Below are 23,054 nucleotides of genomic sequence, written 5' to 3' on the forward strand. Positions count from 1 at the left end.
TGATTTAGACAAGCAGATGCGACACAATCGACAGCTCCTTGTCATCTCTGTCAAACTCTTTTCATCCCACTGACTGAACTGACACAGTTACAACACTCAGCACTGACGTGTTTACCAAAGTGCTTCACTTTTCTGTCTGGATATTTACACTTCCAGCAGTTTCTTCTAAGTGCTTAAGAGGCAACTGGACTTGTACTTGAACTCACATGTACTCACACATATATCACACATATACTCAATCAAAAACAATATAAAGACAGTATTTTTAATGTTTTACCTCGCCAAAATTCCAAGATGCCGGCAGCCCTCTCCAAACAAGTTGGGACCGGAGCAACAGACTGGGAAAGTTATGGAACGCTTCAAAAATACCTGTTTGGATCATTCCACAGGTAAACAGATTGATTGGTAACAGGTGATGGCATCATGATCAGGTATGAAAGGAGCATCCTGGAAAGACTCAGTTGTTCACAAGAAAAGATGGAGCGAAGCTCAACACTTTGTGAACACATGCTTGTATAAAGGAGATAACTATATTACAGTCAGCAGGTTCTTGTCTCAAGACCCTAAAATGAATTCTAAACGAAATGGGCAGCCAGTGTAAGTTTATTAAAGTTGGAGTAATGTGTTCTGAAAACCTGAAAACTGTAGCAGGATCGTATTCTGGCAGTATTCCTCACTGCTTTTCACCACTGCTTTATTTGTGCTTAACATCTGCACAGACACATCCGTGCAAATATCCTGTGCAATATTACATATTTTACTGTGCTTAACATGACTGGATAACCTTGTTAGTGTGTCTGTCAAAACTGAGGTTAGAGACAAAGAACACACGCAGGTTCCTCAAATTTGGTTTGCCATTAATTAATAAGGTACCATTGGAGGACTGGATGCTGGGATGCAGATTGCCAGGACAAATGATAAGGATCTCAGTTTTATCAGAATTTAATTCTCAACAGTATTTTCTAATTATTTGTTACTCTAATACACACAGTCTGCTGCATCAAACCTAAATGAAATTCTTCGTAAATGTTGTTTTGTCTCAAGGCTTCAAAGTGTGGAGACAGTCTTCGGTCAAAGAGCTTTGCAATAAAGGGCAATTTTGAAATTGGTCTTCCTGCATTCTGGATCAAGTTGCGTTGGCCAATCAGACTACAGTAGTGACCAGTCCCACCCCAGGCCACCACCTGGCCATGCCCTGGTTCCCTTACCACCATCATCTAAAATATCAAATACAGACTAAATTATTAATTCATTCATCATATTCATATCTCTCAGAATCATATTTGTAAATTTCTATGACATTTACAAAGCCCATACTCCCAAGCTGTTTGACTTGATTTTAACTTCACCACATGACCTTTCCTCTAAGTCTGCAACCAAGAATACCTGTCAATTTTCAGCAGCAAAAATGTTAAAAATGCATCAGCATTTCTTTTATTTTTTTTAACGTTGTAGCTTCCATGGTAATTGGTATGCAAAGCAGGTGCACATCTTTCACTTTCCGATACAGAGTAGTGTAAGTCCTTGTGAAACAGAAATTTTGGAGGGAAAGCCAGCAGGGACAAAAAGACGACAGAAACAGCAAATTAAATTGGGAGAGGCAATAGCTATTTTAAATCACATACGGCAGCAAGCACAGTCCCAATGAATTATAGTTTTCCTCTAGTGAAAGCCAATGCAGTTCTAATACAGAAAGTCGTCTAACATGACAGGAAAAGAGAAGCAGCTGACTGCTGTGGTTTCCCTGTTCAGCATTGGGTTTTAGCAGTTTCCTGTTTGAGCTGTTTCCTGGTCTGAACTGCAAACATTTTAATGTTTAGATTACATGGTCCTTTTTCCTCTGACTAGTTTTTGGTCCCATGTATAATTTTTCTGCCTTGTTCCTCTTGGTGATGTTCCTGTTTTTCTATGCTCAAATGTTTTGAAAGTACGCATTAAAACATAGTTATATATAGTTATTTCGTTATGCGAAAATATATTTAAGTGGTACACTTGGATAATATATACAGTCTTTTGAGTATCAGGCAATAAAACCACCATCCTATCCCATCCTAAAATCTTCAAACTTCTCCTGCAGTTGAGCCAACTTCCCCCCTGTCTATTTAGCTACACCTCAGGTCATGACTCAGTGTCTGACACAGATTTAAATCGCTGATGACGGTGATAACACATTATCAAAGCAGCATATCTGAGCCCAGTCTCATTCCCAGAGTGTCAAATGCGAGCCTTTTGTCACGCTCCTTTGGCGTCTGAGATGCACCGGGATTCCAACTAACTCCAATGTAAACACATCTTTGGCAATATCAGCCTCAAAGTGGAGGCTGGGGCAGAGTGGTGGGTCACACACAGAACTCACCCAGATCTGGATTAAAAGCGAAATCAACAGTGAATGGTCTTTCCCTGAATATAACCTCTTGGGGATGGAGGCATACTTTGCACATAGCAGGAAGTATGACAAAGAGGCGTCAGTATGTGATGACCTGAGATGAGAACAATGTATATTTAGATGGATTTTGGAAAAAAATATGATTTTGTAATGCATTAAGCCTACTGATGGAGAATGGATCAACTGTTTTTGATCAGGATCAGGTTTATGATTAGATGTTTCTGACCAAATTCAAACTGTCACATAGAGGCACAGTGGTGCTTTGAGCTGAAGGGCAACATGCAGATATTTAGCAGGTACAATGTTTACCGTACAGGCATTTTAAGTTTATATTTGCTAATTAGTACTAAACACAAAGCACTGCTGAAACCGATGGGAATATCATTAATTTCAAAGTATTCGACAAATTTAACAAATTTGATCTGATGGTGGTGCACGATGAAAAATTCGGGCTCACAAAAGATTTTGAGATTAATCCTGAGGCTGACATGAATGTCTGTAGCAAATTTCATGGCAATCCATCCAATAGCTTCACTCAACTTCAACTTAATGGTGGTGCTAGAGAACAGGTCTGATCTCCAAAGGCAGTACGATTTATCTTTTGGGGACTGTACACAAAAGTACAAAATATTACCAAAATCAATCAATTGTTGAGATATTTCAGCCTTGACCAAGTGGTGGACAAGCGAGAAACTAAACCAAACAAAAAGCAGCCGACATCGCCATTCCTAGAGCCAATAAAACCAGTTAAGGCAGATAAAATGAGGAAAGGGCCAAGTGAATGAGCACAGAGGAAGTAAAAACAATAAAATGAACTGAATCAGATCAAATAGGAAATAGGAATAAAGAAATATAAATAAAACATTTCCAAAGTTTTCACAGAAGAACACTTTTCAAAAGAAATTTAAGACAAGACAGAGATTAAGTATGTCATCAGTCAGTAGGCAGACAGATCCATGGTCCATAATCTTGGAGTAATCAGCAGGGCTCTATCTATTGATCTTCAGGGTTGAGAAGGCACATACCAGGTCAACAGGTCAGAAATGTATTTTGGGCCAAGGTTATTTAAGGCCTTAGAAGTAAGCAATTAATTTTTAATGGTATTATGAACACAAGTACTAATTTTTAGTCTCTCTTGTAGCCAGAAATTACTTAAATTTTGACAGCTATTTTAGAAAATCTATAGTCCATTGAAAGGATTTTGTTATTTTGCAAAAATGATTGATGGACCCCAACCTCCTTTCCTTCCTTTTCTTCTTATCTTTATCATTATTATTTATTTGTTTTTTTTGTTGTTTTTATTTTATTATTATTATTATTATTTTTATCACTATCATTATTTTTACTTGTACATTGTTTGTTTGCTGCCCCATGTTCCTGTTAGGCCGCAAATACAAAAAAGAAAACTTTCTAGGAGGCGGACTCTGTGCCTTGCTTTTCATTCCTCTTGATGCACAGTGTTTCTATTGTATCAACATTTTAAACTGTGATGCAGGCTTGATGTGATATTCAATGTAATTATGACATTGGTTTCTGCTCTAATGTGCCTTCCTCCTAATAAAAATATTAAAAAAAAAAAAAACTGAGTCGCAGCATTTCCTATTTGTACATGTATGCAAAACAGCTCCCATTGCAACGTGACAGTCAACTATTATAGGCTGGAGAATGTTCTTCAGATGTCCAATACCTATAGAAACTTTTCTGAGTCAGGTAGCTCAATCTGTCAACCATCTATCACCGTTAAAAGGGAATGTGACTGACAAAGCCATCTTTTTTTCAGGTTTTCAGAAATTTAGTGATCTTTTCCTTTATTAATGTCATGAGTGATGATGTTCCAACACAATTTGATTTGATTTTTCATTTGTCTTCCTCTCTTCACTGCTTTCCTTTTTGTTTTAGCAAATTAGAATTGATTTTAAGATTTAACAAAAACCCCATTTTTGCCCCCCTTTCCTCCCACCTTATGGAATAGAGCTGTGTTTAGCCTTAGATCACATAACAGCACATTTGCGGGTGTTTCAAGGTCCAGAATAAAGACCAGAGATAACAGAGGTTTCATAGTCAAAGACGCAGAGCTTTGATCTTCCTCACAGAGGCAATCACACCAGCAAAATCAGGTCTGTCATTTAAATCTTCTTAAAAACCGCATGCACAAGCCTCTGTTAGGATTCTGGAAGAACTCAAGCCTTTTGTTTGTTTTTTTAATAATTAGCCAACAAACTAAACCACTTACATATACATTGTATGAACTTTAACTTTTATTTAATAGACAAGTTTTATGGATTTTATTTTATTTCTGTTTTATGATTTACTTTATTTGATATGTAAAGGCGTGGCCTGACAATTTTGTGATGCCACGATGGATACAATACTTCACCACTTTACAAGGAGTTATATGCCGGACTATTTCCTTGCTGGGACTTAGAAATTGCTGCTCCTTACAAGGATATACTGCTGAGTAAACCTGCGTGGGGCAAACAGGATCAGAAATTGCACTACAGAAAGTGTACAAGAAAAGAAAATAGTAAAAGGGAGAAACATCAGGAGACAAGATCAGGTATCACTATGTCATTGTCCCCAGCCATCATGACATACATACAGCAGGCAGACAGAAAAATCAGTCAGAGAGAAAAATCAGGTCAAGTCAAACTTTAATGTAGGTCAGTATGACAAAGCATGCCTCAAATGGCTGTTCAAATGATTTAAAAAAAAAGCAACGAGCAGCATTAGCAAAACTCATAAAAATGGCTACATTTCATGTGCAGCTGATTAATCAATAGAGAGAAATCAATTCTGATGATCAATCCATTGTTTTTGAGGGTTTTTTATTTAAAAAGGTCAAGGTTTCTCTGGTGACGGATATTTGGGTCATATTCCTATACTTTGATAAATTTGATTACACACATATATTCTGCTAATAGTTAGATTACATGCATATGCTTACGTTAATGATAGTTGGATCCTGATATGTTGATCTTATTCATATTTTCTGCTGATGGATTGTGTGACTGAACAATCAACAGAAATTCTACTTCTCCCGGTTAAGTTTTTCCTACTTTATTCATAGAAGTGATTTAGACGAGGAGTGATTCTTTGTGTGCAAAATGTATCTAAGGCCAGTGTGAACTAGAACAGGAGGTTTTGAGATAGAGGCCTGGCATGGGAGACATCTTGGAGCCCTCGACTTAAGCTGAAAAGAAAAGGGATAAAACAGGTAGGCGTCAGGGATAAGGGTGTCTCTAGATTCGGCCTTGCAAACAGGTTGACGTTGGTTTCTCGAAGATAACCAAGCAGAGGACACATCGCTGGAGCCGATGGAAATGAGGATGGGAGAGAGAGCGCCAATGAGAAGGAGCCAACGACTGTTTCCTCATGTTCTGTCTATAAATACTGGGTCAGGGAGAGGTAGTGTGTCAGACTTCGTGAACTGATCCAACTCTGTTGTGGATCAGGGAAAGGTTAAGTGGAGACCCAGAGCTCTGCAACCTTGCACATTCTATTAATGTTAAAATAAAACGGATTTTTTGGGGAATCAACAGCTTCTCCTATTGCTTCATTAAAAGAACCCAGAGATTTTAGTGAGACTGTCCTTGACACTGGTCACAGCCTCTCAAATGTGAATATTATTATCATTATCTGTAAAAGTAAACTGAATATCTTTGGGTTTTGGTCTGTTGTTTGGACAAAAAAAGACATTCTGAAGTCCGCTGTGAAATTATGAGGGAGATCTTCAACTATTTTTCTGAGGTTTTGTAGACTTTATGACGAATAATGAAATTAATTGTTACTTGCAGCCATCTAAGAACTACTAGTGCAGTGTTGTATGACACACACACACACACACACACACACACACACACACACACACACACACACACACACCAGAAGGGTCATGTGCAGCAGAAAGTAGGTTACTTTAAGCCCTACTTTTAGGGCTCTGCATTCCTCTACAGCCACTTCAACATCCTTGTTTTTGTTTTTGGTCCTGCACTTTTGATTGCACACCCTCCCTGACACTCACACCAAACACACCTGACTGGTTTTTTTGGGGGGAGGAACCGTCAAGTAAATTTTGACAATGTGTGCACGCCTCAAATGCACGTGCACGCTCATAAAGAAGGTGTATGGAGGCCAGGCAGCTGCTGAGTATTGAAGAAGGCTGTCAGCACATTCCTCTTTCACTGAGTGGAAGCAACTGGACTGAATGGAGTTGCAGTGGTGAGTCTTTTGACAATTTAACTCAACTTTGTAATTAGAATAAAACACTGCAGTAGTACTACTTTTTTTTCTCAAATTAAATTCAACCTTTAATTGCATATAAAACACACTGATGATGATTTCTCCAGTTTGTATATTTTACACTTAAAAAGGAAACAAATGAGGACATGTTTCAATCAGAGAAAAAAGTTCATAGATAAATATAAATAATTAATTCGATTTTTTGCCACCTGAAACTGCTCTGAGTCATATATTGTAAATTATTCCTGGAGGATAATACTCAAAGCAGTCTTTCCAATCATTACTTTTCTGGAGCGCTCAGCACCTACACATGCAGCATTTGTCAGCAGACCATATGAGCATCTTTCTTCTCACATTCAGTGAGATGACACTCTTGGGTTAAGGAAAGATAATCATCGTTAATGCTGGGAAAATATTCAGCAAAAGAAAGTATTGATTGCACTGGATTGATTGCATTGTTGTCTTTGATTGTTGGTAGGAGACACAAACCCTGACCTGCAGTGTCAGAGTCTGATGCTTTATATATACATTCACTCCAGACTCCTCTAGTCTTTTGCGGTGATATAAGGATGTGAGGAACTTTACATTTTTTTAATGAAAAAACCAATGCTTTTGTTTTGTTGAGAAAATATGTTACCACCAAGATTTTCATCATGACCGGAAGCAAACGATTTGATGGGAAGAAGGAAATGTGGTCAGAAGGGAGGTCTTTCATTTTGGTTCACTTGTTAAAAAATAATCAAGTGTTGGTGAAATGTATATTTCTGTATGCAGACCTGTCTGTAACAAGGTCTGCATTCCTTGCAAGAGTTTAATTCTACTAATTAAGACTTAGTAATGTGCCACATAACATAACTACGTGCCAACAAAGGCAGGGAACAAGGAAACAGATGAAGGTTTTAAAATATTTTAAAAGATGTTTTTGTCCTTGAAACTCCCCAGAGCACATTCAAAGGTAATGACTAATGCCATTCCAAGTGGGTTTCGTTGGCAACATGGTAGACATTGCTCCCTCCAGCTTCACCCTATTCTGATGAGTGACAGACAAAGAAATGCAGCAGTGCACCAGTGCCTGTCACTGAAGAAGGCTGCAGTCTTCAAACAAATGGGCGCAAAGAGCACACAATCAAACAGGCTGTGCAAATGTTTCAGAAGGAAAATGCATTCGACATTCAGATTTCACGGGATAGTTTTAAGTTACAGTCTCTAAATGAGAAATGGACTTCAATGCAAAGCAGGGGATCAAACTGCCAACCACGTGGAAGTGGTGGAAAAAATGTGATTTGTTTGTTTACTTGTGACTGATTGACTTTATTGAGTTTTGCAGTTAGAGCAGGACATGAATAAAGTAGTCACCAGAGATATTAGAAACAGTGACACCCCATGCTAGCTTTTCAAAGTCAAAAAAAGTCAAAGTCAGCTTTATTGTCAATTCTGCAGTATGTACAGGACAAACAGAGAATCGAAATTGCTTTACTCTTCAACCCTTTGTGACAGGACATATATTAAAAAAAAGAGATAAATAAAAACTGTACAATCTAAATAAAAACTGTACAAACTAAGTAAAAACTGGTGCAATCTAAACAATGAAACATTTCACCACTAAGTGTCATGAGGTCACTGCTTTCTGTCACAATCATGTTTGAGATGTAGAAATCCTACAGCGATCACCTATAATGGATTACATACAGTGTACTGCAAGCCTTGTGTTTCCATCAGTTGTTTTGTGGTCACTAATCGACTCTCATTCACTCTGACAGATCCCAAACATCTGGATCCACCAAACAATAACACAAAGTGCATCAAAGTAGAATAATGGAAGGGCAGTCTGCCAGCGAACCAGCCAGTTCAGGCTTCGTCCTGGCTGACTATGCAGTCTTTGCTGCCATGTTGTTCGTGTCCATGGCCATCGGAGTCTTCCAGGCCCTGAAGAAGGGCCGGACCGAGGCCAGAGCTGATGACTTCTTCACTGGTGGTCGGAGCATGCCGGCAGTGCCTGTTGGGCTGTCGCTCTGTGCTAGTTTCATGTCAGCAGTCCAGGTTCTGGGTGTTCCCTCTGAGACGTCTCGCTATGGCTTTAAATTCCTCTACATGTGTCTGGGACAAAGCATCAACTCCCTGCTGACAGCTTATCTCTTTCTTCCAGTTTTCTTTCGACTGGGCATCACCAGCACCAATCAGGTCACAATAAGCTTCCAGACAGTACCCCAGTTAAATTTTTGTTTCTGCTATCCTGATCAAAATATTACAGTTTGGTATTGTTGAGAAATAATATATTCTAGAAGAATTATAAAAGGAACAGGGACCTTTTTTTACGAGTTTTCAATGGATGGAGAGGTTTAATTTGAGGGTTTAAACCAACTGATCATGAAATAATTAAGCACTGAAGAGCAAGTATTTCTAGCCAGTGCAGAAACAGGGTTGGGATTTCTCTCACACTGTGTTGAAATGCACCTGTGGGTCATTAAAAATGATGGATGGAAGAGGTGGGGAAGGATGAGGGATGCGTGCAGAGATACCCTGCCGTGTTATAACTCCAGCCTTCTGCCTGTCACAGTACCTGAAGATGAGATTTGGCAGAGGGATGCAGCTGTTGGGGAGTATCCAGTTTCTCGTAGCGACGGTAAGACAGACATCACTGTGTTCCATGATACCCTGCCCTGTTGACGACAAAGTTGAATGTCACATTTGATGACTTTAATCATGCAAATATTTGCTTTGGCTCAGAGTCTGACTCAGTTTGCCAAGTCAGCTCCAGGGAAGCAGTTTTTTGACTTGCACAAGCCTTGCATGACTCTAAAGCAGGCATGTCAAACCTATTCCATAAAGGGGCCATGTGGCTGCAGGTTTACATTCCAACTAATCAAGGGATCACTTAATTATCAGCTGCAGACTGAGATCAGATAATTAAATGAGTCCAGCCTGGTGTGCTCCTCCTTGGTTGAACGAAAAACTGCAGCGCTTTATGGAAAAGGTTTGACATGCCTGATCTAAAACCTCTTTAACCCAGTGACTGTCACTGATGTTTCCTTTATCTCAGCTGCTTTACACAGGGATTGTCATCTATGCACCTGCCTTGATCCTCAACCAAGGTAGGACAGACCGCCTGATGCCCCTTTGCCTGTCTGCATTAATGAAATGTTTTCATTCATTTGGATTTTTCTCTGTAATCCTTTGATATTTGGCCCACCAACATTGCTGTATATAAAGCCTATAAGTATCACAAAATTGCTGATGACATGTTTGAGGTAATTTAGAAACAGTGTCACCATCAAATAGTTTGTCCACCAGCAACGTAGGCATAAAGATGATTTGTACCTGCACACAAGAGATTTACATAAGAACAATGCATGCAGGTATTTCGGTATTATCATGTTTGATGACATTGCCAAATGTTTGCTTTTGGTTTTTGTATCCAAACATGGCACAATCAGTCCTCTGAGCACATGTTTGGGTGCATTGTGATGACTGTTGCATTTCTGACATGATCAAAGCATCATTGCCGCCTTGGAGTAATATAATAATAATAATAATACATACAGTTATCAAACGTCATTTTCATGAGTTTTGTGTGGTGAGTGCTGTTAATGCCTAGTTCTTTTCTGCAGTTGTGCAATGTGTTAAATATTCCACATTGACACAGTAACACCTGTGTCTCTTTTTCATTTCAGCAACTGGACTCAACTTGTGGGTGTCTCTGTTTTCTACTGGGATCATTTGCACCCTGTACACCACGCTGGTGAGGAAACATTTATTTATACCACATCAAACCAGCATCGCACTTAGATTAGGCACAAACAGACAGGAGTGGTTTCTGTCCAAACCCAAATGTGGGTCCAGAAATGTGTATTGGCAGGATGCAGCACGTCTGTCCTCTACATGTATCTTGCTGAGAATTTAATCATTGCTGGATTGACAGACCTCTTAGCAATGCAACAGGCTTTCACATTTTTTATTTTAGTCTGTGGTTTTGGGGTCATTTCCTAGATTCCAGACATGCTTGTCGGATGACCCACAAGTGTCTGAACCAGCTTCCGCCACACCTGCGTCTGGCAATTTATTTAACTTTCAGGAAAAGTCAAGCATGCCCACTTCGCGTATCGAGGTTAAAAAAATAGGCAGTGTTTGAAGTTCTCAACTTCAGTTTTTAACAACATCCTTTTCACATGTACAAACAACTGTTCAACCATGAATGCCTTTGAGGTTAGACTGTTTGCACGCAAGCACCGTTATTCACATTATCGCATTTCGCCTCTCACTATGTTCACAAGCTCTTCACTCTGATTTGATAGTGACTGTTTTTGTTTCTTTTCAGTTGTGATGGTATTATTCTCACTTGCACAGAATTTAATAAAGTTAATAGTGAGGATATTGGGGATAATTTATTTCTGATATGAAGTATGAATGTAATGTAACACCCAGGCCAGTCTTCTACAGTATGCAGACACTGAGTCTACATCTTCCAAATGAATGCATGTTGCCCTTAATCTGGTTTTGTCTGTCTCTTTCATCATCTGTCTGTAACAGGGTGGCATGAAAGCTGTGATCTGGACTGATGTGTTCCAGATTTTTGTGATGTTGTTGGGCTTTGTGGTCATTTTCATCCACGGCACAGTCCTGGTTGGTAGTCCTGCACTGGTACTGGAGATCGCCAACAATGGATCCCGCATTAATTTCAATGAGTAAACACTTTTTTTTTCTATTTGACCGAGGAAACATTTGCAAAAGCAAATGCATGTGGCAGCTTTTTTGAGAGCTTTCAACCATATCTCACACCTTGGTGGACAGACTTTGCTAACTTCTCATCACAGAACAAAAGTCTGGAACTTCAATTGTGTGGCAGGTTGAACTGTAGCAGTTGTAGGGTCGTCACATGCATGAGACGCTGTCAAAAGCTCTGGAAAAAGCTAACAAGTGGACCTGAGATGAAGATTTCTATCTATCTTCTCAAACTATACTTGGGGTTTTTGAAAATGTTGGCAAGAATGTGTCCACATTTAAATGTACTGAATGTAAGAAATCGTTTCCAAAATCTGAGGAATCCAGACTGCAGGAGTTTTCATGGAAAGAGTCGGTAAAGAGTGGAGGGTCACTGATTTGTTCAATAATGTTATCTACCAGCTTTGACGTTGACCCGCGGCAGCGCTACACTTTCTGGAGCCTGACTGTCGGGGGTTCGTTGGTTTGGCTGTCCATGTACGGGGTAAACCAAGCTCAAGTCCAGCGCTACATCTCCTGCAGATCAGAACGAGATGCCCAGTGGTGAGTGGGTGAAGGCCTGTTTGTCATTCATAAAAATTTCTAACACTTGAAGAGCTACTGTATTAGTTTGTAGAATTAGAAAAGCAAGAAGAACTTCAAGCAGCTGCAGGTCTCTATAGTGACATTTTGAGGCTTGGTCAAGGCCAAGACACTCATCAATCAACCTTCAGCATCAATATCTTCTCAATTACATCACCAGGAAGACACACAGAGGTGATCTCATAGCATGCTTTCTCCACTGCAAGCATTGTGATCCTTTATTCTTGTTTCATCTTGTCAGTCGTTCCCTGCACTATCTGTAGATTCTGTCTAATCTGACTGAAGTGGAGGAGGCTCAGGTTGAATGGGGTAATTGGAGGGCAGGAGAGAGTTGCTTGATCCACGACAAGAGCGTTAGAGACAAGCCCCTCGTCTCATTTCTCAGTTTGCTCATCCTCTACTCGCGACGAGGAGGCACAAAAATAGAGAACTGAGAAGAGCCCATGATGTGAGAAGTTAAGCAGGACATGTGAAAATAATGGCACACTACTGCTCTGCAATGTGTCATCAGAAATCTGATCTTATTTTCAATATGTTTTCAGCCAGTTTCACAACAATTTTCCCCTCAAACACTTGTCATCTACTGCTGATTTCTGAGGAAGGACAGGGTTGGTAAATGTGAATATTCTGAAATGGTATCAGTTGGTGTCACTTTTTAAGGCACTGGGTACCTGTAGTGAAGTGAAGTAATGTAACGTATGCAACTTAATGCACATACTTATTTCAAGCCAAACCAAGATCTTTTCCTGAACCTGACCAAGCGGTTTTTGGTGCCTAACCCATCACAATGTTAACCACATGTTTATTATTGTTCTCAGCAAGCTTTATTTTGAAAGTCTTTCTATTATTGCTTACTTGGCCGCAGAGCCATGCACATTTGAGGAATTATGCCAAGGGATCCTGACCAAGCCCCCGAGCTGGGGGCCAGAATGTGTTGGTTTTGATAGTGGTTGAAACCGGACCTCCCAGAGGAAACCCACATAAGCAGAAAGCGTTCAAACCCTGAACCTCGGAGCTGAGAGGGGACTGTGCTTTACACTTGGCCAATATGCTGCATGTATAAATTCTTAGATTTAAAGGCATCAGTAAGGATCTAATCTCTCAGACATTACATTAGAAAACATACAGCAGCTCCTCAGACTTCACCAAATTGCTTGAAATGATTATGAGATTTTATGATTATAGACGCATCATCAGGAAAACCTCAGGTTGCATTTTTCCTCCTTCCTGGTGAGTAAATGGTGTTGCTTTTAATTGCAGGGCGCTGCTTGTGAATCAAGTGGGTCTGTTCCTGATTGTGACCAGTGCAGGAACCTGCGGAATTGTCATGTTTGCTTATTACTTCAACTGTGATCCGCTGCAGTCTGGGAGGATTTCTGCCCCTGATCTGGTACTCAAAACACTCCAGAATAAATATTCATACTGATCCATGACTATACAGCATGATACTGAAAGCTGTTGTCATTACTGGTATTATATAGTGCAGGTGGGGATTATGGTTATGCTTTTATTGGATTTCACTCGTTAAGTTGAATGTTTTCGTTCCTGGATTTCTTTTAGGGTTGTTAATCTTCTCCCAACAACAGGAAATAAGTTATTTTTTAACACGGATATTTACTTTTCCTCTATTTCCCCCTCTTTCTCATCTGATGAAGTATATGCCGTACTTCGTGTTGGACATATTCCAAAGTCATCCTGGCTTTCCGGGACTTTTCCTCGCCTGTGCATACAGCGGGACTCTGAGGTATTTTGGACTTTCTAAACTTATGACAGGTTCCCCCTCACATCACAGGGACAGTAACTAAGGACAATTTAATTTAAGTAGAATTTTGATGGACTGATTTTTCAAGTTTCTTCTATTTTTTACTTACACATACATTTCAGAGGGAGATACTGTACTTTTTACTCCACAACATTTATTTGACAGCGACAGTTTGTAATTACTTTTCAGGTTAAGATGAATCTTTATTGAACTGTGACCCCTCAGAAAATAGTTTTTCTTATTTCCTGCTTAATTAATCATCCCACCTCCCCTAGGATTTTTCCTGTGACCCTTCAGAGGGCCCTGACCCCTACATTAGCAACCACTGGACTAAACTACCTGACTGTACTGTATATAAAATATTTAAAACTAACTCCCTCATGAGCGGCTACAACTGTAAAGTGTTACTTATATGTAATGCATAAATAGAAACAATCTAAAAATGTCACATAAAATATGTTAGTAAACACTTACACGGGCCATTTTTTAGCACATTTACTTTAAATAATTTTTTTCTGCAGATACTCCTGTACTTTTTCTGAAGTAAGATTTTGAATGAAGGACTTTTGCTTGTAATTGAGTATATTTTTTCTATTGTTGTATTGGTACTGTTCCATACGTAAACAACGCGATGCTACAGGAAGCTAAATCCAGCCTATTAAAGTAACAATATGTATCTATGCATATATGTAGAATTAAAAATGTTCTAATTATGGCAAACCCCTGTGGTAGTGCCAAAAACACTGTGGCAGGAGCCTGTGCATCTGCTATATTATTGGCTCTATATTTGGTACAGCATCATAACTGAGTACATTTACTTTTGGAACTTTTAAAGTAATAGTTCGTGTAGTTTCAGGATTAAACCTGAATGAACACTGAGCCTGAAAATATAAAAAGAATTTGAATAATGTTTAAACATGTCCAGTGAGCTGCTGTGGTGGGATAACCAGTGACCACAACTCTTTTCCACAGCACGGCCTCCACAAGTATCAACGCAATGGCTGCAGTAACAATGGAGGACCTTCTGCGGCCTCATCTGCTCCACATGACCCAGAAGAAACTGATCCTCATTTCAAGGGGACTGTGTAGGTTGATTCTCTCTGACTGGATCCACTTGAGTTGTTTCACTTATTGACTCAAAGATGATGCTACTTTGTGTTTATTTTGGTACCAAGTTCAATGCAAAGATAACATTTTGACGGTTCATTATTGTAGTATTAATTCTGTTTTGTTTTGTTTTTTTTCAAAGCCTTGCTATATGGACTCGGCTGTATCACAGTAGCTGCTCTCTCCTCCTTCCTGGACTGGGGGGTACTTCAGGTATATTAACTAAACATTACAATGTTACATGATATTTAGTCCATTGTGCAACCTTTGTGCTCTAAAAGCTCTTTTAAAGCTAAATTTTTACAATGTGCAGCCACATACAAACTGTACTGAAAGCAAAAAATAGCTAAAGAGCTGCTTTGGGTAAGTTATTTAATTCTCTGACCTCTGGGTTGACGAGCAATGGTTCAGGATGGACTCCAGTTTAAGATTTACATCATTTTCTGTAATAATGTCTCAGTGGAGTGTTCGGCTGCGTTTCCAGAACTGTTTTTGTCTTCCCTGTTCAGGGCTCGTTCACTGTCATGGGTGTGGTCAGCGGTCCATTACTGGGCGTATTCATCTTGGGTATATTTGTCCCAGCAGCAAACAGGCTGGTGAGTGTCTTGATTTGTCCTGTGTCGTCCACTGTCATTCTTTTCTTAGCCAGGAAAACCCAAACATTTTCATTATGGACATACTTTAAATCCTTAAAGTAAAAGCCAGAAGTGAGGGGTGTGGTCTGTTTGACACAAAATAACGTACAAATACGTCACAAAATTTGTCTTTGAATCTTATCAGATTCTTTCAGAGCTTCATTGTTTTAGACCTCTGACCCACTGCGATGCGTTCACATAAAGTGTTGTTACTAAACCACGGCTGTCTTTTTATGAATGCTTCTGTCAAATTTTTGCCCTTCTCCCATTGCACAAAAGGACAAAATGCTTCTGTGTATTAAGGGAGTTTCATATTTTCCATGTAAATATAGTTTCTTGATTCAAAAACAACAGTCTAAACCAAACAGAATAATTTCAATTAAATAACTTAACACCTCCCTGAAACAACGTTCTCACACACACACACACACACACCTTCTTCCCTGCAGCTCTTCTTGTCCGTTAACCAGCCAGATTTTCTGGAAATCAGACTTTCCTCTGCAGCCCTGGCACACAAAGCTGACCTCAAATGCTAACAAAGCTCAAGTGATGTGCAGCATCCCATTTCCCTCAAATTGCCTCCCGTCTTCTGTTAAAGCTCGTACTCGGTCTTTCAGGGAGCGTTCCTGGGAATACTGGCGGGCTTCTGTGTCTCTCTGTGGCTGGCTGTTGGTTCAACTCTTTACCCGCCCAGTGAGGAGATCATGGGTGTCCTGCCCAGCTTCGCAGGCGAGTGCGGACCCAACAACTTCACCCAGAGCAGCAGCCCTACCCAGGATCCACACTCCATCTCCACGCTGCTGCGCCCCAGTAACCAGGGGTCAGTGATTTCAGCGAGGCCACACAACTGCTTTTTCCCCAAGTGGTTTGCATTGGTTAAAGATGGAGATAAATAGCAGTAATCACAATTTATTTGTGCTAAAACAAAGTCATATTGAGATAAGATACGTGAATATTTAGAAGTGTGAAATTTAGCCTGGATTGTAATATAATTGCTGTAAATTTATAGAATGATGATGTCAGATTAAATAAAGAAAATAAGTCCTAACATAAAACTCGATACATGTTACAACAATTAAACTGTCTTTTCCGAAACTAGGGGCCTGCATAACTTCTACTCCATGTCCTACCTCTACTTCGGTGCCATGGCAACCAGTTCGGTGGTGATAGTCGGGTTGATAGTGAGCTACGCAACAGGTAAGAAGATAAAAAGGTTAAAGACACTCATAACGACGGGCCCCAGTGCAGGTCATTATGACAGGCCCTTGAGCTCCTCAGTTAAGAAGCAAACACGCACACACATACACACACACTTTTTTTTTTACCGCATTCACCAGACCCATCACGAGAGCCAACTCACCTGCCCACCAAAATATTAGTTAATCAACACCTGCACCCAATCCAACCTTTAAATCACCAACTTTATGCATTACAGCAGCACAAATATCAACAGGACTCAGGATCGCAAAACATTTACCACACAAAACATTAAAGGACCACACCGACTGTAAATAGTTACATTACATATAGACTTTAGATTGGACAACGAAATATTACCCAGCAATCATCATGACATTTGTATATGACATGAATACCAGAGAAAAGAGAAAATATTTATTCAATTGAATGTTGTTTTTTTTTTTTTATAGTGATACAGGCCCCATCCAGCACGGGCCCCAGTGCAGTTGCACTGTCTATAGCTACGTCCCTACTAGCCAGTATTTTACATATCTCGACCAACACTCAAGGCTCTCAACACTCAACTCTGTGGTGATTTATGGAAATGCACAGCACAGTAAACTGAACACGTTCTGTTGTGTCTCTCTACACACAGGGCCAACAAAGAGGAATCATATTAAAGAGGGTTTGTTATGGTGGGATCTGAAAAAAAAGCAAGTCGAGGTCCCATCAGAGCGCAGAGTAAGTACTATATTACAAGCCTGTGACTCGCCCCTTGTTTAATTTGTGTAGATGCAGAAAAGTAGAACTGAAGCAGGGGAACAGGATGAACCAAACATCTCAATTAATACAGGAGATAATTATTATCTTTTGGCTAGTTAGCACACTGGACTGATGGGTTAACGTCTTCCACAAGGGGCATTTTTTTCCCATTTAATGTAGATTTCTACCAGGTGCTCTTTCTTTCTTCCTCAGTCCAAACGCATGCATCTCAGGTGCACCTGAGACTCTTAATGAAGGGTTTTGTTCCAAAACATTATAAATCCATTTTGTAAATTGTACAGCAAAGTGCCTATAACCCCTGTAGTGTATTTAATAGATCATTTTGGAGCAGATTTGTATTGACACAGCATGCATGAATGTGAATGTGTTGTCTGACTGTGTTTGTTTTAAAGACTAGAACGATGTCCAGGATGTTTCCATGCCTTCTTCACAATGCATGCTGGGATACACATGTGAGCCCGAATAGCAATAACCAGGTAAAGAAATTAGAAATGTGTGATTCTTTGAGGTTGGAAACATACTGAAGTTATGAATTTAATGTATGGGATATTTGGTAGATAAGACGCGCATGTAGCATCACATCTACAACAATTCTGGAAGGTTTTACCAAACAGCTGCTACAGTCTCAACTCTGATCAAGCTTGAAATTAGTGTGCAGCTGCGTATTATTCAGTTCAGTTTGTGCATTTCATTTTTTATGGTTTAAAACCAGAATCTTTCTTTTTTCCAGGGTGACAAGGCAGCAGATAAACCACAGCGTGTGCCTCTGAGGGCCCTGCATAAGGAAGATGAAAAAGAGGAAGGGCTAACAGATGTTGGGAATATTAATTCACCGCTCAGGGTTTAGGTTTTGGACTGAAAACTGAAAGTTTTTATCCAAAATCGCAGTGATGGCATTTCCTGTCTTGTAGCCCAAACTCCTAATTCATAAAGTCTGCATTACAATAAGAGCTGTGTTTAGTTTAAACAAAAGACAATTTTTAAAAAATGTATTCTTTAAAATACAAAATGTTCTAACTGTGCCAAGAAATGTATAGACTCTAATCAAATACCCTCTGGTGTTATTTGAATCCTTTTAGTGTTGGAAGACTCTTTCATCAGGACATTTATTCTGGTATGTCCCATATCTGTAGCAATGCACACCTGCACTCCAGCCAGTGCTAATAGACATGTGACAGGCAGAGTCCGGGCTGTGTGTGCACTGACAGTAAGTCAGCTCTTTCCTTGTTCTCCACTCTTAGCTCATGTCTTCTCGTTATGTTCCCTAAAGCTTCCTCTTCAATGCACAGCAAAGTGGTTTTACTCTGTTGGTAATATTGGCTAGTATGAGTCCTGTAAATGGGAAATCTCCTTGCCAGTTACGGCTTGCCACATAAATGCGAAGGGCAGAGGGAGTTGTAAAGATATCATAAGCATTTTCAGCCAGAATGGATCTTTAAAAAGCTAAGAAGTTCATAGTTCAATACTCATCCAGCCAGCATCTGTCGGCACGTGTGGGCAGCACTGTTGTTGTCAATGATTCAACCCAACCACCATAAACAGCAGCGTTGTATGTGAGCAAACTCGACTGTATCCTGAAGTAGATGCACAGAAGCAAAGGAAGAAACATGAAAGGCATCTTCTCCTGTGAATAGTTTATTAATGTTTCTTTGTGGATATAAAGTGTTTCCTTGAACTTGACTCCAGTCTCTGTGGAGGAACATTAAGACGACACTATGCAACTTTTTGAAATAAGAAATGAAAAAAATCTCCCTCTTACAAATGAAAAGCTCAATTCATAAGCAATAAAACACACCTGTGCTGCTGCTTTGCTATGATTTTGCATTCCCATATCCCATAAATGCTGCGTGTTGCCACAGTTGAAAGGAACACCTTCTCTCTTTTCTATCTATGTATAAGGAGGTTTTATTGTTACAGGCTTAATTCACAACTTTAATAAGAGCAATGAATAAAGCATACTCCAGTTTTTCTGTCTGTGACTACGTTCATGCTTAAAATGCCCAGTGTACTGGAAACCGGCTGTTCATCACGGGGAGCACTGGGTCATAGATAATTTCCTGTGAGAGTCAGACAGTGGAGGCTGCAATGATAAAGATTCAGCTCTTTACTGATTCACGTTTGTCATTAGTGACGATCGATGGTGGAAGAAGTACATAGACCTAGTGACAGTTCAGCATTGAGACCTCACTTAAGTGTGTAAGTATTATCAGATAATGTACTTAAAGTATCAAAAAGAAAAACAGTCATTCTGCAGACAAATGCTTCTTGTCAGTGTTTTATTATTATGCCTTTGGTTTAATATTACAGTTACTCTACTGCCATGTATCATTTTACTGTACTCCTTATTTATTAACTCATTTTATCCATCCAACTAGAACTAAAGCTGACAGTTGTAGTGGACTAAAACTTTGACTCTGAAAGTACCTTTGAATTTGTACTTACCCACAGCACTTGAGTAAATGTACTTAGTTACAGTCCACCACTGTGGAGGATCCAGTTTTAAGAATTTTGTATTTTGTGTCATGAAGTCAGGAGAGTTTCAACTTTATTTATCTCTAAATGAATATCAAATCTGTTGCATCACATAATGTAGTGGTGATTTGTCCTCAAACAAAATAATAAAAAGCAAAACAAAAATCGACTAACTCAAACTCAAACGGCCACTGTGGCACCAAGGGAACAAATCTTACGCAGGGAAAATTGAGTCCATTGTCCAGGCGAGCGTATTATTTAGTACGGTTTATTTTAACGTTCAGCAAGCAAATAAAGAACGACAAAGTCTGTGGCCTCTCTTGCCCTGCTAAAAAAACATAAACCCTTCCTGGTGCCCCGGATCCTATGCCTGCCCACCCATCCATCCATCCATCCATTATCTATACACCGCTGAATCCTTTGCAGGGTCACGGGGGGGCTGGAGCCTATCCCAGCCATCTCTCGGGCGAAGGCAGGGGACACCCAGGGCAGGTCGCCAGTCTACCACAGGGCGCCTGCCCACCCATATATGTAAATTCACCTGACCTGCCCAAGTTGCCCAGTATCTTCAAAATTAACAAGTAGTCAAATTATCTAAAATACTGATAGTAATGTTGTAGTCAAACTAATTGAACTATATTCTTCAAACAGCAACAAAATAAATAATAGCTATGTAATCATTAAATGTTACAAAACAATGAATAGCTCCAACACATAACTTTAATGTTTTTGTAAATCTGTAACATCTTTTTTTTTAGCATTTAATTTTTCTTTAAAATGATTTAAATATACTAATTTTTGTTGTTGTGATAAGTCTTCCTGACAATGAAAAGATGGTTAAGTATTTGGAGACCATCACTTCCTTGGAGAAGGAGTGGTATAGCTTCTAAATCAAAATCTATGTCATATTGTGTCATATATGGAAGAAAATAACTTATTAAGGAGATGTCTTTATAACACTGTTTCACATATTCATTCAGTTTTTTCAGTTTCAGAGTATTATGCTATATTAAAGTATATTTTAGTATATACTGACACCTGCTGACGACTGAATGTCACTTCAAAATTCAGATGTACACACATGGCCTCCACACATCCGTTATGGCTGCCATTTACATGAAACCAAGGAGTACAACAGCACCTCATATCACAGGATGGTCATTTATTGCATTTTCTTAATCTTTCACCCATTCTCACTGTACAAAAGTAAGCGTAACATTTCCAGACAATCTCTCCTCCACAATGATTCGGTAGGCCTAACAGAAGGTCTGTCTTTAATGTTGGGAGATTGTGCTTCCGTGCACATTGGTCCTGAATCCCTCCACCACCTCCATGTTGCTGCTGCGCTTCTTCAGCCCGGTGCCTCACCACTCATCTGCAGCCCTGTTAGAGTCCTCGTCCGCTACAGCACAGTCCAGGCGCTGCACACCGGGAAGCGCCAGGTCCCTTTCGTTTAGCTTCTCCAGAAACGAGGACAGCAGTCGTTTGTTTAAATGGTCCGTCAGGGTCCTTTCTTCTTCGACCCGCTCCTTGACGACATTGCTACCCGACTCCACTTCCTCCGCCTCGGTGTCCGCGCTGAGCTGCGGAGGGGGCGACCGGTGGTTCAAGGACAAGCCGTTCGACTGCTCGCCCTCCGCGGACTGCTCCGCCGTCCAGCTCCCGGCGTCCGCCCCAGATTCCGTCTCCATCCGTGATATTAAAGTGGTCTGCAGGGCGGCATTCTCCAGCTCTTTCAGGCGTTTGCTGTGGAGGCCGCAGGCGGGAGGTTCATTTCCAGTCGGGTTGTTGTTGTTGTGAGGTGGCTCGCTGGTTTGCTCCATCATGCTCTGCGTCAGGAGTGCAGCCCATAGATATGAACGACTTCAGGCGCAAACTGAGAAGTGTCGCCCCCCTGTGCTCACAGACAGTACTGCACCATTAACAGACACTGAAAAAAAGCTGCAGAAAATATTCAGTACTCCTTTAGTACTCAGTTAAAAGTAGCAATACCACAATTTCAAAATACTCCAGATAGATAGATAGATAGATAGATAGATAGGTGTAAGTATAAAGTACCTTAAAACAAGTCATGTCCTATTGATGTACAAGTACATCAAAATTGTGGTATAGTAGTACTTGATACATGACGTGCATGTAGCTACTAACAATCGTACTATTATTATCTAAAAATGTAAGCAATAATGTGTCATTTTGACACAAATGTTCATATTTTCAGAAACCATTAGCACTTTGTGTGCAATACAAGCATGTAAGAATTTTGTATGTTAATACCACAGGAAATCAAGCCTGTCACTGGGAACTGTTATTAAAACATTTGCTATTTTAATTGCCTGAGTCAGTTTGGAATTGTTATTAAAATTTTCACTATGAAGGGAAAATAAAAAATTTAAATAAAAAGTACCACTTAATGCATGTGTTCCAAAAAAAGAGGAAAAAGGGAAAATCATAATAAAAAAAGCAAAGGGTCCAGAAGAGAAGTTTAAAAGAAGAAGGGTGAAAGAAAGAGAAGAGCGACTTAAATTACCATCAGCGTCTCATGAGAAGCTGAGAGAGACATTTCATTAGGGGTGAATCCAGAAATCAATGTTGTACCAATAACTCTGCTAATGAATAAATGACTGAATGAAGTTGCGAATGCAGCAACACACCACATTTGTGAATGAGGACCATAAGACCAGATCAAGCACATTTTAATTAGATGAACCAGTTAGCGGAAACACAAAAGAACATGTGAATGAAATCATTCAGACTAAACAAGACTAAAATAAGGCTTAAGGCACAGTTCAGCAGCTGAGAGGGATGGGAAGCCAGAAGAAATTATCTGAAGTATTTAGATATAATTTCATTGATTGGATGTGGATTGGATTGTGTTATGCATTTTCAGGTACATCTGGTGCCTAGTCCACATGTACACTGTTATTTTTAAAACAGGCGTTTTCCTCCTTCGTTCTCAAAAAAAAAAAAAACCTGTCTGCTGGTTTTAAGATTCAAGAGTCTTTATTGTCATTGCGCATGTCAATGAAATTTTCATTGCAACCCCCATGTTAGGAACAGATGGTACGAAAGATAAGAAGACTAGAAAGAATAAAATTAAGATAACTACAATAAAATAAAATAAACCAACATGCAATAAAAATATTCGTAAAGCAATTAAAAATATAAAAGAATGAAAATATACGAAGGCAAT

The 23,054-nt window shown here is 39.7% G+C and overlaps 1 protein-coding gene across 1 annotated transcript; it reads left to right on the forward strand.

The window, feature by feature from the left end:
- The first annotated feature begins 6,490 nt into the window (after positions 1–6,490).
- Positions 6,491–18,394, forward strand: slc5a5 (solute carrier family 5 member 5). The gene is made up of 17 exons (XM_041935666.1): positions 6,491–6,604; positions 8,386–8,806; positions 9,183–9,248; positions 9,666–9,717; positions 10,297–10,364; positions 11,153–11,307; positions 11,747–11,887; positions 13,187–13,316; positions 13,582–13,670; positions 14,661–14,773; positions 14,938–15,008; positions 15,305–15,391; positions 16,048–16,250; positions 16,530–16,627; positions 17,265–17,350; positions 17,785–17,868; positions 18,123–18,394. The coding sequence occupies exons 2-17, from the start codon at positions 8,441–8,443 to the stop codon at positions 18,237–18,239; spliced, it is 1,926 nt and encodes a 641-aa protein (XP_041791600.1). The 5' UTR covers positions 6,491–6,604; positions 8,386–8,440; the 3' UTR covers positions 18,240–18,394.
- The last annotated feature ends 4,660 nt before the right edge of the window (positions 18,395–23,054 follow it).

The sequence above is a fragment of the Chelmon rostratus genome, chromosome 4 (assembly GCF_017976325.1).
Source record: "Chelmon rostratus isolate fCheRos1 chromosome 4, fCheRos1.pri, whole genome shotgun sequence".
NCBI classification, from domain to species: Eukaryota; Metazoa; Chordata; class Actinopteri; order Chaetodontiformes; family Chaetodontidae; genus Chelmon; species Chelmon rostratus.